At 46.4% G+C, this 15,568-nt stretch overlaps 1 protein-coding gene across 1 annotated transcript in view; it reads left to right on the top strand.

Moving 5' to 3' along the window:
• The first annotated feature begins 459 nt into the window (after positions 1 to 459).
• ECE2 (endothelin converting enzyme 2) overlaps positions 460 to 15,568 on the top strand; it is an 83,592-nt gene continuing 68,483 nt past the window's right edge. Inside the window, exon 1 of the mRNA XM_087725125.1 lies at positions 460 to 823. Within this exon, the coding sequence (XP_087581251.1) occupies positions 791 to 823 (33 nt within the window). The 5' untranslated portion in view covers positions 460 to 790. The remainder of the gene's footprint in view (positions 824 to 15,568) is intronic.

Below are 15,568 nucleotides of genomic sequence, written 5' to 3'. Positions count from 1 at the left end.
TGAGGACTTGAAACCTGAGATGATAAATCCTAAAATAAGGTGGCAAGAGGGCCACTTGCCCTACCATTCAAAAAAGCATCCCTCAGCACCAGCCATCAATCGCAAGGAGGGGATTTGTTGGGGTCGGGGGGGGGGGGAGAGAGAAGAAGAAGCGCACGGCTGTTCCGCTCTCATGAGGACATGAAACTTGAGATGGTCAATCCTACCATAAGGTGGCAAAAGAGGACGGATGCCGGTGCCACTCGCCCTACGATTCATCCTCAACCCCAGTCCTCGAATCGCAACGAAGGGGGTCGGCGGGTTAGGGAGGGGAGGAGGGGAGGGGAAGGATCGCGCGGCTCCTCCGCACCCATGAGGACTTGAAACTTGAGCCGGCGCTCTCGCGCTAAGAAGACGGCCATTCCCCGGCAAGGCAAGCTAGAGCGGCCAAGGAGGTGGGCGAAGGCCGGGGTGGCGGTGGCGACGGCGGCGGCGGCGGTGGGGTAGGAGGAAGGCGCGGGAGGCTCCCCGCAGTTCCTTGCCTCGTCCGGGCTGCAGCGGAGCCGAGGCGGCGGAGGCACCGCAGGGCGCGGCTGGGAGCGCGCCAACCTTGCCCTCCCCGGCCCATCGTCAGAGGCGCTCTCCGGAGAAGGACGGCAGAGGCCGGGCTGCCGGTCCGCGGGCCCCCTGGCGGAGCGGCCCCGCATGGCCCGAGCGCCGGACGCCGCCCCTGCCCGGCTCGCCCCCGGCTGGCTCGCGCGCTAGGAAGCAGCGGCCGCCGGCTTCCCTCTTCTCCCTCCGGATCGCCAGCATGAGCGTGGCTCTCCAGGAGCTCGGCAGCAACGTGAGTAAGCAACGGCGGATGCCCGCCCGCTCGCCCGCTCGCCCGCTTTCGGCCCAGGGCGGGCTTGTTTTGCAAAAAGCGCAGCGCAGCCGAGGGCCGGGCTGAAGCGGGCCGGGCAAAGAAACCGGCCGGTCCAAAAGGCGGGGAGGCTTTTTTTTGGGTTGGGGGAAGAGGAACGCCATGCCCGCAACTTTTATCCCTCGCCCACCCATCCACTTTCCCACTCACCCACCCACCCTCTCAACCATCCACCCACCCACCCACCTACTCACTCACTTACCCACTCACCCACCCTCGTACCCACCCTCTCACCCACTTACCCACCCACTCATCAACTCACCCACTTACCTACCCAATCTCTCACCCACCAACTCACCCTCTTACCCACTCACCCACCCTCGCACCCACCCACTCTCTCATCCACTGATTTACCCACTCACCACCCACCCACTCACCCACCCTCGTACCCACCCACCATCTCACCCACTCACTTACCCTCCCACTCACCCACTTACCAACTCACTCACCCACCCAACCTCCCACTCACTCACACCCACTCACCCAGTCACCCACCCTCGTACCCACCCTCTCACCCACTTACCCACCCACTCACCAACCCACTCATGTACCTACCCAACCTCTCACCCACCAACTCACCCACCCTCGCACCCACTCTCCCATCCACCGATTTACCCACTCACCATCCACCCACTCACCCACCCTCGCACCCACCCACTTACCCACTCACTCACCCACCCAACTTCTCACTCACCCACTTACCCACCCAACTTCTCACCCACCAACTCACCCACTTGCCCACTCATCCACCCACTCCTTCCCACTCACTTACACACTCACCCGCGCACCCACTCACTCACCCACACGTGTCCGGGCACTACGTTGGGGGAACTTAAGGGTCAAGATTGGTCTTGAACGCGGAGACACCCGTGTGCCCCCCAGATTGCAGGGGCTGTGGAGCATGGACCCTTTTTTCCAGCCAGTTGGAGTCTTTCCTTGGGATGGATGCCGGGACACCGGGGGGGGGGGGCATAGTTGAGGATCAGGTGCCCTCATCTGTTTCTCCCAAAGGTGCTTTCCCCCCCACCCCCCAAGAGGCAACTGGCCTTTTTGGTTTTTCTTGGGAAGAGGTTTCACTTCTCCTCCAAGGAGCTTCTTCAGCTCTGACTGGATGGTGGGGAATGGAAGGGTTTTATATTCCTTGCCGACAGCTGGTCATTTGCAAGGAATATAAACGTTTCTGTTCCACACCGTCCAGTCAGAGCAGAAGAAGCTTCTTGGAGGAGAAGCGAAAAGTCTTCAAAGAAAAAAAACAGAAAATCCAGCTACCTCTTGGTGGGGGGGGGAGGGGAGAAAGCACCTTTGGAACAACCATGATGACCGAGACTCTCCATGGACATTTAGTAATACGGAAGTTAAGGGAACCTGGCTTCCCCTTGGACTTGGCTTGCCAGAAGGTCGCAGAAGGGGACCACACGACCCCAGGACACTGCCTCCGTCATAAATGTGAGTTGTCAAACATCCAAATGTAGACGTCCCCATAGACGTCCCTCATCCTAGCCTTCCGTTCTGATGCCTCCTAGCCTTGCTAGCCTTCCATCCCTTGTGGTGGCCACACTCCCAAAAGTCCATGACAATGGATCATTATGAATAAGACCTCTTGTGGCATTAAGGTTGGGTGAGGATTCAGAGGTGGCACGGGGCTAATTGGGCAATCTAAGCTGGTCTGCCCCGAACTTTCGAAAGCTGGTGGGCTCTGGATAAAAGTTGAAACCTGAGTTCGATGCGGACCTAGAGGTGTTTGTTGGAATCCTTGGTTACGTTCTGGAGGAAGACTTCCTTCGCCCTAAACTTGTGACTTGCTTTCATCAAAACTTAGAGAGAATTAGAAGAGATTGTAGAGAGGAACTGCCCTCAATAGTTGTTCAGTGGGGGGAAGACACTTAACCATCCTACCAGGTAGGTACCCCTCCCCTGGCAGTGCCCATATGAAAACCACCAGCAATGAGGTTGCTGGATCTACTCTTGGCCTGAAAACCTGAAGCCATGCACTATTTATTGTTGTTGTTAGTTGCGAAGTCGTGTCCAACCTATTGCAACCCCATGGACAACGTTCCTCCAGGCCTTCCTGTCCTCTACCATCCTCTGGAGTCCATTTAAGCTCTTGCCTACTGCTTCGGTGACTCCATCCATCCACCTCATTCTCTGTCGTCCCCTTCGTCTTTTGCCCGCCGTCTTTCCCAGCATGAGACTCTTCTCCAGGGAGTCCTTCCTTCTCATTAGGTGGCCAAAGTATTTGAGTTCCATCCTCAGGATCTGGCCTTCTGAAGAGCAGTTCAGGGTTGATCTCCTCCAGGACTGACCGGTTGGATGGCCTTGCAGTCCAAGGGACTGGCAGGAGTCTTCTCCAGCACCAGAGTTCAAAGGCCTCCATTCTTTGGTGCTCAGCCTTATTCAGCTTACTCAAGCTTAAAGTGGTAAATCAATTGAACAACTAATACTTTTTGGTGTTTTTCTAAAATGTGGGCTATGTGTCACCGCCATGCTGGACATTGGAACCAGATATGGTAGCAAATGGACCATCCTTCCCCAACACGGCACCATCAGAGAATAGATGGACTCCAACTCCTATTATCCTCAGACACCATCTTCTCTTTGAGGATGATTGGGGTTGGCAGAGGAGCAATTTCTCAATTAATTAATCCTGAGGACCCCCAGTTGGGGAATACAGCCGAAGTATTTGAGTTTCAGCTTCAGGATCTGACCTTCTAAAGAGCAGTCAGTGTTGATCTCCTAGTCCTAATTCTAGGAAGACTGGTCCATGTCTTACCATCTTCTGCCATCCGAAAATTCTTCCTAATCAAGCTGGATCTTTTCTTTTTTTTTAAAGTTTCAGTCCATGGGTTCCTTCCTATTCATTCCACCTTTCTCATATCTTGCCTAACTCTTCTTTTCCTTACGCTTAAACAGACCCTGGCCTCTTAACTAACTCAGTGGGCTTGGTTTCCGGGTTGTTGTTGTGTTGTCATTCAGTTGCTAAGTTGTGTTTGTGTTCACATTCATTGCATCCACGAGACCATCTAACCGTCTCACCTTCTGCCGTCCCCTTTCTTCCCCTTTTGCCTCCCACCTTTCCCAACATCGGAGTCTTCTCCAGTGAGTCGTCTCTTCTCATTAGGGGACCAAAGGATTTGAGCTTCAGATTCAGGATCTGTCCTTCTGAAGAACAGTCAGGACTGCTTGCCTTTAAGATTGACAGATTTGATCTCCTTGTAGTCCAGCCAGGTTACTGTGATCAACCCAATGCTGAAAACTAGGGTGGAAGATATACAAGAAGAGGGTGTGCAGGGAAGAGGTGTTATGTGTTCTTCATCAGGAGTCTGATTCAGTAGTTATTATTCTATTCTATTCTATTCTATTCTATTCTATTCTATTCTATACTATTCTACATTCTATTCAACTCTACTCTATTTCTCTACTCTACTCTACTCTATTTCTTTTCTCTATTCTACTCTATTCTATTTCTTTTTCTACTCTACTCTATTTCTATTTCTATTTCTATTTCTATTTCTCTACTCTACTCTACTCTACTCTACTCTACTCTACTCTACTCTACTCTACTCTACTCTACTCTACTCTACTCTACTCTACTCTACTCTACTCTATTCTACTCTACTCTATTATTCTAGTAGTTTTCTGAATGTCCCATCTAGGTGACCATTCATTAATATCACTAAGTGTTGTATCTTTTTATTTTTGATAAATGTATTTTATTCTCCTTATGTACACTGAGAGCACATCCACCAAAGACAAATTCCTTGTGTGTTCAGTCACACTTGGCCAATAAAGATTCTATTTGATTCTATTCTATTCTATTCTATTCTATTGCTATTGCTATTGCTATTGCTATTGCTATTGCTATTGCTATTGCTATTGCTATTGCTATTGCTATTGCTATTGCTATTGCTATTGCTATTGCTTTGCTATTCCTATTCCTATTCCATTCCATTCTATCCCTATCCCTATCCCTATCCCTATCCCTACCCCTACCCCTATCCCTACCTCCACCCCCACCCCACCCCTATTCTATTCTATTCTATTCTATTCTATTCTATTCTATTCTATTATTCCAGTAGTTTTCTGAATGTCCCAGCCAGGTGACCATTCACTAATATCACTGTGTTGTATCTTTTTATTCTTGATGAATGTATTTTATTCTCCTTATGTACCCTGAGAGCACATCCACCAAAGACAAATTCCTTATGTGTCCAATCACACTTGGCCAATAAAGAATTCTGTTCTATGATATCCTATAGGAGGATCCATTTCAAGATTTCAGCTAATCCCATTGTCGGGTCCTTCTAGTGGTAGGCTCATATGTCGCCTTCCAAGTGTATTGATTTATTTCTTCATCAAATTTATGTGGTTGCCTCCTATCTCATGGAAAAGTGACCTTGATTCCTCCCTCCCCAATGACTTATCAGTAAGGATATTTATCCCAGCCTGCTTTGTCGCCATTGCATGGGCTTAAATGGTGCAAGCATCAGTTCATTTGGAACTTTTGTAAATTGTGGCTTTTCAACAAAGGCGGGATCAAGCAGGAAACCCATCAACATGGGTTCATAGGCAGCAATGAAAATAACATTTTAAGAAGGATGAGAACTTCCTTAGAAGGTGTCCAGAGGAATTAGATAGAATAGAATAGAATAGAATAGAATAGAATAGAATAGAATAGAATAGAGTTCTGTATTGGCCAAGTGTGATTGGACACACAAGGAATTTGTCTTTGGTGCAGATGCTCTCAGTGTACATAAAGAAGAATAGAATAGAATAGAATAGAATAGAATAGAATTCTTTATTGACTGAGTGTGATTGGACACACAAGGAATTTGTCTTTGGTGCAAATACTCTCATAAAAAGACAAGATACATTAGTCAAGAATCATAAGGTACAACACTTAAGGATAGTCATATGGTACAAATAAGCAATCAGGAAACAATATAAATCGTAAGGATACAAGCAACAAAGTTACAGTCCTGCAGGCATAAGTGGGAGGAGATGGGTGATAGGAACGATGAAAAGTGTAATAGAAATAGTAATGCAGCTTTAAGTATAAGTATAATCTTTATTGTCATTGTACAACGAAATTGGTTTTAACCTCACTGGTGCAAAATTATAGCACAAACGAAAAAAGGAAGAAAAAGAAAACTAGCGTGTGCATGGCGTGATTGTGGTTGTATTTAAAAGTCTCACAGTCCAAGGATAGAAACTATCTTTAAACTTATTTGTTCGGCTGGCTATACTTTGAGGTCTTCTGCCCGATGGTAGAAGTGCAAAGGGACACTGACCAGGGTGTGAATCCTCTCTGAGTATCTTCCTTACTCTGCTAAAGCAGCGAGATCTGGCGAATGGCTTGACAGTGGTGAGGGAATTATTTGTTTAGCAGAGTGATGGCACTTCGGGAAACAACGTGTTTAGTTGTTCTGGTAAATAACTTGATGGTGTTGAAGGGATTATTTGTTTTTTTGGGGGGAAACTGTTCTTGTGTCTAATTGTTCTGGTGTGCAGTGCCCTACAGCGTCGTTTTGAGGGTAGGAGTTGAAACGATTGATGTCCAGGATGCGAAAATATTTTCACAGTCCTCTTTTTTTTTTAAAGTTTTTTTTAATTTTTAATTTTCAAAACAAACACAGCACATAAAATCTTCCTTTTTTTACATACTGTAGAATGTGTATCAGTTGGTTACAAAAGACTTTCGTGCATCTCTTCCACAGTCATCAAGCATAATTCATATTAACTCAAGTATTTTAACTCAGATATTTATACATGTTGCCATCATCACACCGCCCTTTTCATTTGACTATAATTGTTTAAACGTCCTTCATCATAAAATATACCAAGGTTTAATACGTAACCACATACTGGTATTTCATTTACTATTTCTAAAATCCTCCAATGACACTAAATCCTTATGTCCTATTCTAGCTAAACATCCATAATATTTAATAACAAAGTTTTCTATCTTTCTTTCCAAATCATTGTTTACAATTTACATCTCATTTCCTTATATTGTACCCATACATATATTTATATATATGTGTGTGTGTGTGTGTGTTGTATTTGTGCTGATAAATAAATAAAGGGTGACTAGTATAGATCCCTTTATTTATTTATCAGCACAAATACAACACAAATGTAACAAAGGCAACAGTAAAAATATTGGCTTTCTGTCTGGATGGTCTCTTGTGATGAGCCGATAGACAGAGAAAGGAAGCAGTATGCCTCCTCCCATATTTGGGCATACCAGGGGTTGTGACACTACATACATACATACATACATACATACATACATACATACATACATACATACATATTTAGTGTCACAACCCCTGGTAAGCCCCAATTATGGGAGGAAGCTAACTGCTTCCATCATCTGTCAATCGGCTCGTCACAAGAGTCCATCACGACAGAAACCCAATATTTTTACTGTTGCCTTTGTTATATTTGTGTTTTATTTGTGCTGATAAATAAATAAAGGGAGACTAGTATAGATAGATAGATAGATAGTATAGATAGATAGATCTATACTAGTCTCCCTTTATTTATTTATCAGCACAAATAAAACATACATACATACATACATACATACATACATACATACATACATACATACGTTATTATCATTATTCACAGCCCTCTTTTTGACTCGTGCAGTGTACAGGTCCTCAATGGAAGGCAGGTTGGGTAGCAACTGTTTGTTCTGCAGTTCTAATTAGTAACGAGTAAAAATAAGTGGTCAAAAGGCCATCTTGACTATTGAAAGACTATTAGCTCAGCTTGGTAGGCTAGGCTAGTTTAGGCTAAGATAAGATAAGATAACCTTTATTGTCATTTTTTTTTTACTGTGCAGATCACTGCAGTTGTTCAGGGAGTAACATGGTTGCTAAGTGAATCTGGCTTGCCGATTGATTTTGCTTGTCAGAAAGTCACAAAAGGGGATCACATGAATGTCACTTTGTTAGATAGGCCCCAGTGTTCAAGTCTGTCCAGACTCCAGATCCATCAGGATCTTGAGCCTATCTTCTAGGGTGTTACCTATTCCTTCCAGCTTAGTATCATCTGCAAATTTGGTAAGTTCCCCTTGTATTCCCTCATCTAAGTCGTTTATGAAGATATTGAAGATATCTGGGCCTAAGATGGAACCTTGTGGTGGTACCCCCTGCTTACTTCTCTCCATGTAGACCTAGACCCAATAAGGACGACTCATTGAGTCAGGGGTAAAATCCAGCAGGTTCTGACAGGTTCTGGAGAACCTGAGCGGAAATTTTGATTAGTTCGGAGAACTGGTAGCGGAAATTTTAAGTAGTTCGGAGAACCGGCAAATCTCACCTCTGGCTGGCAACAGAATGGGGTGGGAATGGAGATTTTGCAGTATCCTTCCCCTAGAATGAGGAGGGAATGGGGATTTTACAGCATCCTTCCCCTGGAATGGAGATTTTGCAGTATCCTTCCCCTAGAATGTGGAGGGAATGGGGATTTTACAGTATCCTTCCTCTGGAGTGGAGTGGGAATGGAGATTTTGCAGTAATCTTCCCCTGGAGTGGGGAGGGAATGGGGATTTTGCAGTATCCTTCCCCTAGAATGTGGAGGGAATGGGGATTTTGCAGTATCCTTCCTCTGGAGTGGAGTGGGAATGGAGATTTTGCAGTAATCTTCCCCTGGAGTGGGGAGGGAATGGGTGATTTTGCAGTATCCTTCCCCTAGAATGTGGAGGGAATGGGGATTTTACAGTATCCTTCCTCTGGAGTGGAGTGGGAATGGAGATTTTGCAGTAATCTTCCCCTGGAGTGGGGAGGGAATGGGGATTTTGCAGTATCCTTCCCCTAGAATGTGGAGGGAATGGGGATTTTACAGTATCCTTCCTCTGGAGTGGAGTGGGAATGGAGATTTTGCAGTAATCTTCCCCTGGAATGGGGAGGGAATGGGGATTTTGCAGTATCCTTCCCCTAGAATGTGGAGGGAATGGGGATTTTACAGTATCCTTCCTCTGGAGTGGAGTGGGAATGGAGATTTTGCAGTAATCTTCCCCTGGAGTGGGGAGGGAATGGGGATTTTGCAGTATCCTTCCCCTAGAATGGGGAGGGAATGGGGATTTTACAGTATCCTTCCTCTGGAGTAGAGTGGGAATGGAGATTTTGCAGTAATCTTCCCCTGGAGTGGGGAGGGAATGGGTGATTTTGCAGTATCCTTCTCCTAGAATGGGGAGGGAATGGGGATTTTACAGTATCCTTCCTCTGGAGTGGGGAGGGAATGGAGATTTTGCAGTAATCTTCCCCTGGAGTGGGGAGGGAATGGGTGATTTTGCAGTATCCTTCCGCTAGAATGGGGAGGGAATGGGGTTTTTACAGTATCCTTCCTCTGGAGTGGGAACGGAATGGAGATTTTGCAGTATCCATCCCCTCCCATGCCCACCAAGGTATACCCACCAAGCCCCACCACGCCCACCAAGCCACGCCCATAGAACCAGGGGTAAAAAAAATTGAATTTCACCTCTGCGTTGAGTACCATTTGTCGGCCAGTTCATTGCTTGACCATGGTGGCAAGAAAGATCATAACACCCAATGTAACTCAGCTAACAGCTAGACTGGTTAGCAATAGAAGTTCCAGTCCCAATTATGGCCGAAAATCAAGAACTACCTGTACCTGAAAGTAGGAAACATAAGTCACTTGATATGCAGCATTAACAGCACAAACTGTTCTTTCCATCTTTGAGATTGAAAGTTTTATTCATTTTTTTTTTAGTGAATCTTCTGGGTTTTTAACTGAGCTGCTGGCCTCGGTTTAAAAGAACCCAGAAGATTCACTAAGAAAATAAATAAGAATAATAAAGTCTCTTTTATAAAATATATGGGGAGCCAACCCAATAAAACCTCCCAGATTGCTAAAGGCGGTGAACTGTGCCAATGCGGGCATCGCAAACAGCCAGGCAGAGAAGGACGGGAAGAACTTATTCTCAAATTCAGGTGGGAGGCAGAAAAGGAGAAGAAGAATGAATGGAGACGGACGAGCCGTCATGCGAGGAAGGGCGAGAGGCAGGTTTTGAATAGCCAAGCGCTGAAAGAAGAGACGCGCATGAAAGGCCAATTCTGTCTGCAAAGCAATCCGACCATTTCTGCAAATGAGAAACGGCGGCGTCAAGAAGAGGTTGGTGGAGGGAGATAATAAAGCGGCCTTTGAATCAGTTTTTTTTTTTTACATCGCAAAAGACTGGTAGAATTACCAAATTTTTCGGAGTATAAGACGCACCGGAGTATAAGACGTACCAAGGTTTGGAAGAGGCAAATTAAAAATAAAGTTTTTGCACTCTGCAAACCTCCCCAAAACGACCCATTTTTCGCAAAAACGGACCCCCCCTTTTTTTCCAAAAAAAGGGGATGAATAGCTCTTAGGAGGCTTGTAGAACGTTCCTGGGTGGGGGGAGCAAAAAGGAGGAAAAAAGCTGTTTTTTGCAAAAATGAGCCCGTTTTTTTTTATCAAAAAAGGGGGCATGGATAGCCTTTAGGAGGCTTATAGAGTGCTCCTGGGGGCTGGGGGGGGGCAAAATTGAGCAAAAAATGAGCCATTTTTCGCTCATTTCTGCCCTCTCCAGCCCCCAGGAGCTCTCTGAAAGCCTCCTAAAGGCTATGCATGGCTGTTTTGATGAAAGGGGGGGGGGGTTCAGGAGGCAAAAAATGCTGTATTCAGTGTATAAGACGCACCCAGATTTTCACCCTCTTTTTTGAGGGAAAAAGGTGCGTCTTATACTCTGAAAAATAGGGTATATAGAAGGTTTTGAAGAGCTTCTGTCTAGACATAGTTGGTTGCTGGGGAGTCTTATTGAGCACTCCGGCAATTCCCAGGGGGTAGAGAGTCCTTGGGGCTCTCTGAACTTGGTGTTTCCTTACAGACGTTTCATAACCAAGCTAGGTAACATCATCAGCACCGATTGCTGCTGAGTCTTATTAACACTTGTGCCAGATTTTTTTATCCCTTTAGAAATAAACCAATTCCCTTTACCATGATTCACATATTTCATTTTATTTTACTAATCCCCTCTTCCTGTTTTTTCCCCTTTTCTTTTTCTTCTTTTTATATGTATTCTTTCTTTTCTTCTGGATCTTTTCTTTCACTTTTTGATATTTTATTTTGGAATAACTCTCCCCATGGTTTTTCTTTTTCGCTTCCCACTATTTCTCTCTTTACTTTTAGCTAATTTCTTTGCTGGATATCATTTCCCTTTTTTCCCTCTCTGCTCTATCTATGCCTCTGTAAATCTCAATCGCATTGGGTATGAGCCGAGGTGGTGCAGTGGTTAGGGTGCAGTACTGCAGGCTGACTGTTATCTGCAGTTCAGCGGTTCAAATCCCACCAGGCTCAAGGTTGACTCAGCCTTCCATCCTTCCGAGGTGGGTGAAATGAGGACCCGGACTGTGGGGGCGATATGCTGACTCTGTAAACCGCTTAGAGAGGGCTGAAAGCCCTATGAAGCGGTATATAAGTCTAACTGCTATTGCTATCTCAGTGATGGCCAACCTTTTGTGGTTTGCGTGCCAAAAGTAGGGGGAGCGCAGGGGGGTTCGTGTGCGGGCGTGCCACGCCCATAATGCTATGCGCATGACCCCAGCGCGCATGTGCACACGACCAGCACTCCCATCCTATTTTTGGCGTGCTTTTTTCACCCTCCCCAGGCTCCAGAGGCTTTATAGGAGCCTGGGAAGAGCAAAAACAGCCTTCCCCACCCTCCTGGAGGCCCTCCGGAGGCTTCAGGAGCTTCTCTGAAGCCTCCGGAGCGCAAAAAAAACAGCCCTATTGGCAAACCGGAAGTTCAGGAACGTATTTCCAGTTTGCTCGTAGGGCCAGTTTTAGCGCTCCGGAGCCTTCAGGAGGCTTCCCTGAAGGCTCCATAGGGCAGAAAAAGTCCTGTGCCATAGATTCGTCTAACTGGTTTTTATTTTTTGTTTCTTTTTCTACACTGTTAATTTTTTTCCCCTTCTCATTTGTGTTCCTTGCCAGTTCCACTCCTAACTCCTTTTTCTTTGTGTTTCGACAATTTTTCTGGCCCTTTATTACCTTTTAATGTTGCTCGTGCATCATTTAGCATGGTTTATTTAAAAAAGGGATTTTTAAAAAAATGACATGCGTTATGTATATACGTAAAACTTAAAAGTTGGAAAATATGGGAAGAAAATGACACGGCTAAAGCGGGAAATGGAAATACAATGCAAAATGAATTATCTCTATGTGAAAATGTTAAAGGGGGGAAACCGGACGACACTCTGTTTATAAAAGAATTTTAAATATGTATCAAAAAATTTAAAAAAACTTAGTTTGAAACAAAATGCACTTGGGCCAGAGGTGGTACTCAGCCGGTTCGGACTGGTTTGGGTGAACCGGTTGGCTCTGACAATCAGCTGGCCCCGCCCCCCCCGCCCCTCCTCTATCCTCTCCTTTATTTCCTGCTTTCTAGCTCATCTCAATCGCATGGCACAGTTGATTCCCCCCCCCCCCCCCGCTGTTTTACTTACCATTGCTGACTTGGAAGGAAAGCAGCTGAGCTTCTAAGTGCTCCATTTCCAGATCTGTGCGGGTGCGCAAAGCGCATTTGCGTGCAAAACACATGCTGACCGAACCGGCTGTTAAATCAGCAGCATCCCACCACCGACTTGGGAAATTCCCAGCACATGGAGTCCTTGGTGCTCTCTGAGCTTGGTGGTTTCCTTCTAGACGTTTCATTAACAAACTAGGTAACATCATCAGCACCGATTGGTGGTGAGTCCTATTGACACTTGGGCAATTCCCAGCAAACGTTACATTACCAAACTAGACCGCCTTCTGCCAATTACCTCCCTGCGACCAATTAGATCTCATAGATTGGGCCTCCTCCGAGTTCCATCTGCCAGCCAGTGCCGGCTGGCAATTACAAGGAGGAGAGCCTTCTCAGTAGTAGCTCCGACCCTTTGGAACGATCTCCCCGTGGAGATTCGTACTCTCACCACCGTCCAGGCCTTCCGCATAGCCCTTAAGAACTGGCTAGCCCGTCAGGCCTGGGGACAAAGATAATTGCCCTTCCCGAATGATGAATGAATGTTGCTCATTATTTTATTCTATGTTTGTCTGCGTTATTGTTTGTATATCCCTCCCTTGATTTTATGTAAGCCGCCCTGGGTCCCCTCGGGGAAAAGGGCGGCCTATAAATGTTAATAAACCTCTAAACCTCTAAACCTCTAATAACATCAGCACTGATGGTGTTATCTAGTAGGTTGATGAGACGTCTGCAAGAAAACCACCAGAGAGAGAACCAAGGATTCCACAGTTCAACCCTCAGTTTACAATTATAGGTAGTCCTCAACTTACAACCACAACGGAGCCCAAAACATTTCTAAGCGAGACAGTTGCTAAGTGAATTTTGCACCTTTTTACGACCTTTCTTGCCACAGTTGTTAAGTGACTTTTGCTCATGTTAAGGCCTTTCTTGTCACAGTTGTTAAGTGAATCACTGCGGTTGTTAAGTTACTAACACGGCTGTTAAGTGAACCTGGCTCCCTTATTGGATTTCCTTGTTGGAATGTCGCAAAAGGGGATGCCAAGATCCCAAGGCATTGCAACCGTCATTAAGATGAGTCAGTTGCCAAGCACCTGAATTTTGATCATGTGATGGGATGCTGCAAGGCTTATAAATGTGAAAAATGATCATTTTTTGTTCAGTGTAACTTCGGATGGTCCCTACATGAACTGTTGTAAGTTGAAGAGTACCTGTGTTGAAGAATCCTTCAAAGGAGCCCACTGTCAGGGTTCCAGAAAAGACTCCGAGGCTTAAAGTTCCTCAAAGTTCCATTTTATTAGAGATGCCCTATTGGCACATCTGGGAAAACCCAAATCTGAAAGCTTCCAGCTTTCCCCATCCGAAAGAAAGTCCAAGTCCCTGCCCAGCACACACATCAGAGGTGGGTTGCTCCCATTTTGGCCCGGTTCAGCCGAACCAGTAGTGGAATTCAGGCCTGGGTCACAGAACCAGCAGTGATTCAACCCTGCCACGCCCCCGAACTGGTGCCCTCACCACCGCTGGGCTGCCGCCATTTTGGTTTTTAGTCCACTGTAAATTGTTCTGCACATGCGTGAAGAACAATTTGCATTGAAGAGTGCACGCACGCGCGGGTGGGTTGCAAACCGGTAGTAAAACTGGCAGCAAGTCCACTCCTGAGCCACATGTCCATCAAATGGCCCAATCAGGCACCCTCCCAACTGGAGATACCTCCCAGTCACACCACTCCAGGTACAGGGCAAAATGTCCTTGACTCTCTGGGAAAGGAATGTTTGAATGTTTGAATGAATGTTTATTTCATTTATATGCTGCCCTTTTCCCCGAAGGGGACTCAGGGCGGCTCACAACTCAAACCAGGGAAGGGGGGATACAGACAAATTAACGCAACACAAAAACAATACATGATTTAAAAACACACAACATCATACCATTCGAGGCGGGGGCAACGGTTCTTTAGCCCCAGGCCTGTCGGAACAGCCAGGTTTTAAGGGCTTTGTGGAAGGCCTGGAGGGTGGTGAGGGTGCGAATCTCCACGGGGAGTTCGTTCCAGAGGGTCGGAGCAGCCACAGAGAAGGCTCTCCTCCGGTTAGTCACCAGTCGGCACTGGCCGGCGGATGGAATTCGGAGGAGGCCTAGTTATTTTGACTATATGTCTCCCATACGCCATATAATCCCTCCTCCCATTTTCCCATAGTAGAAAATGTGGAGGGCTGGAAGGTCCAAGGCAAAAGATGGCTTCTAGGCCTGACACCCTGATTCATTCTTCTGTCAGCCTTGGGGCAGGTTGACCAGATTGGAGTTTCTCAACCTCAACGATTTTGGGATGTATGGATTTCAACTCTCGGAATTTCCGCAGTCAGCATGCTGAGATGCTTTTTCCGGTTGCCCTTCCACTTTGGACTCAAATTTCTCTTATCTGAGCATTGACTTGGCTATGGTTCTTTTTCCTGTTCCTCAAGGTTATTTGCACAGCCCCTTTCTACTCTCCTATACTAAAGGTATACCCGTGGTCCTCGACTTAAGACCACGATTGAGCTCAAAATTTCTACTGCCAAGCGAGACAGTTGTTACGGGAATTTTGCCCCAGGTTACGGCCTTCCTTGCCCCGTTTTTAAGCGAATTGCTGCAGTTGTTAGTGACAGGGTTGCTGAATGTTGATCATGGATGGGATGGAAGTGTGAAAACTTCTTACAACTGGGTTTTCCACCCCCCCGTGCTGTCATAACTGTGAATGATCCATAAATGAACTGTTGTATGTCAGGGACTGCCTTTAACTGTCTGAAGTGGCGTAGGGTTTTCTGCCTGAGCAAGGGGTTGGACTAGAACAGAGGGCACCAACTTTTCGGACCTCAGGGACCATTAAATTCATAATTTTACATCCTGCGGACCACTCAAATGATCTGCCTAATGACCGCCTGGGTGGGCGTGACTAGGTGAATGGGTGGGCGTGGCCAACTCAATGTCACTCATATCAAGGGCGCCTCACCAGCCTCTACTCGCCACTTCTTGCATCCCCACCCGGGGCTCCTTAGGGCCCCAACAGGAAGCAGTTCCTGGAGCTAAGCAGCCACCACGAGAAAGAGTTGGCAAAACAGCTTGGTTCCAATTAGATCTGACCGAGAAGGAAGCTCAGTAGAAGCACCTCA

This window comes from Thamnophis sirtalis, unplaced genomic scaffold (assembly GCF_051295495.1).
Source record: "Thamnophis sirtalis isolate CommonGarterSnake01/CBP01778 unplaced genomic scaffold, rThaSir2_p1.2 scaffold_11, whole genome shotgun sequence".
In the NCBI taxonomy this organism is placed as follows: Eukaryota; Metazoa; Chordata; class Lepidosauria; order Squamata; family Natricidae; genus Thamnophis; species Thamnophis sirtalis.
This window is presented reverse-complemented; position numbering and strand designations above follow the sequence as displayed.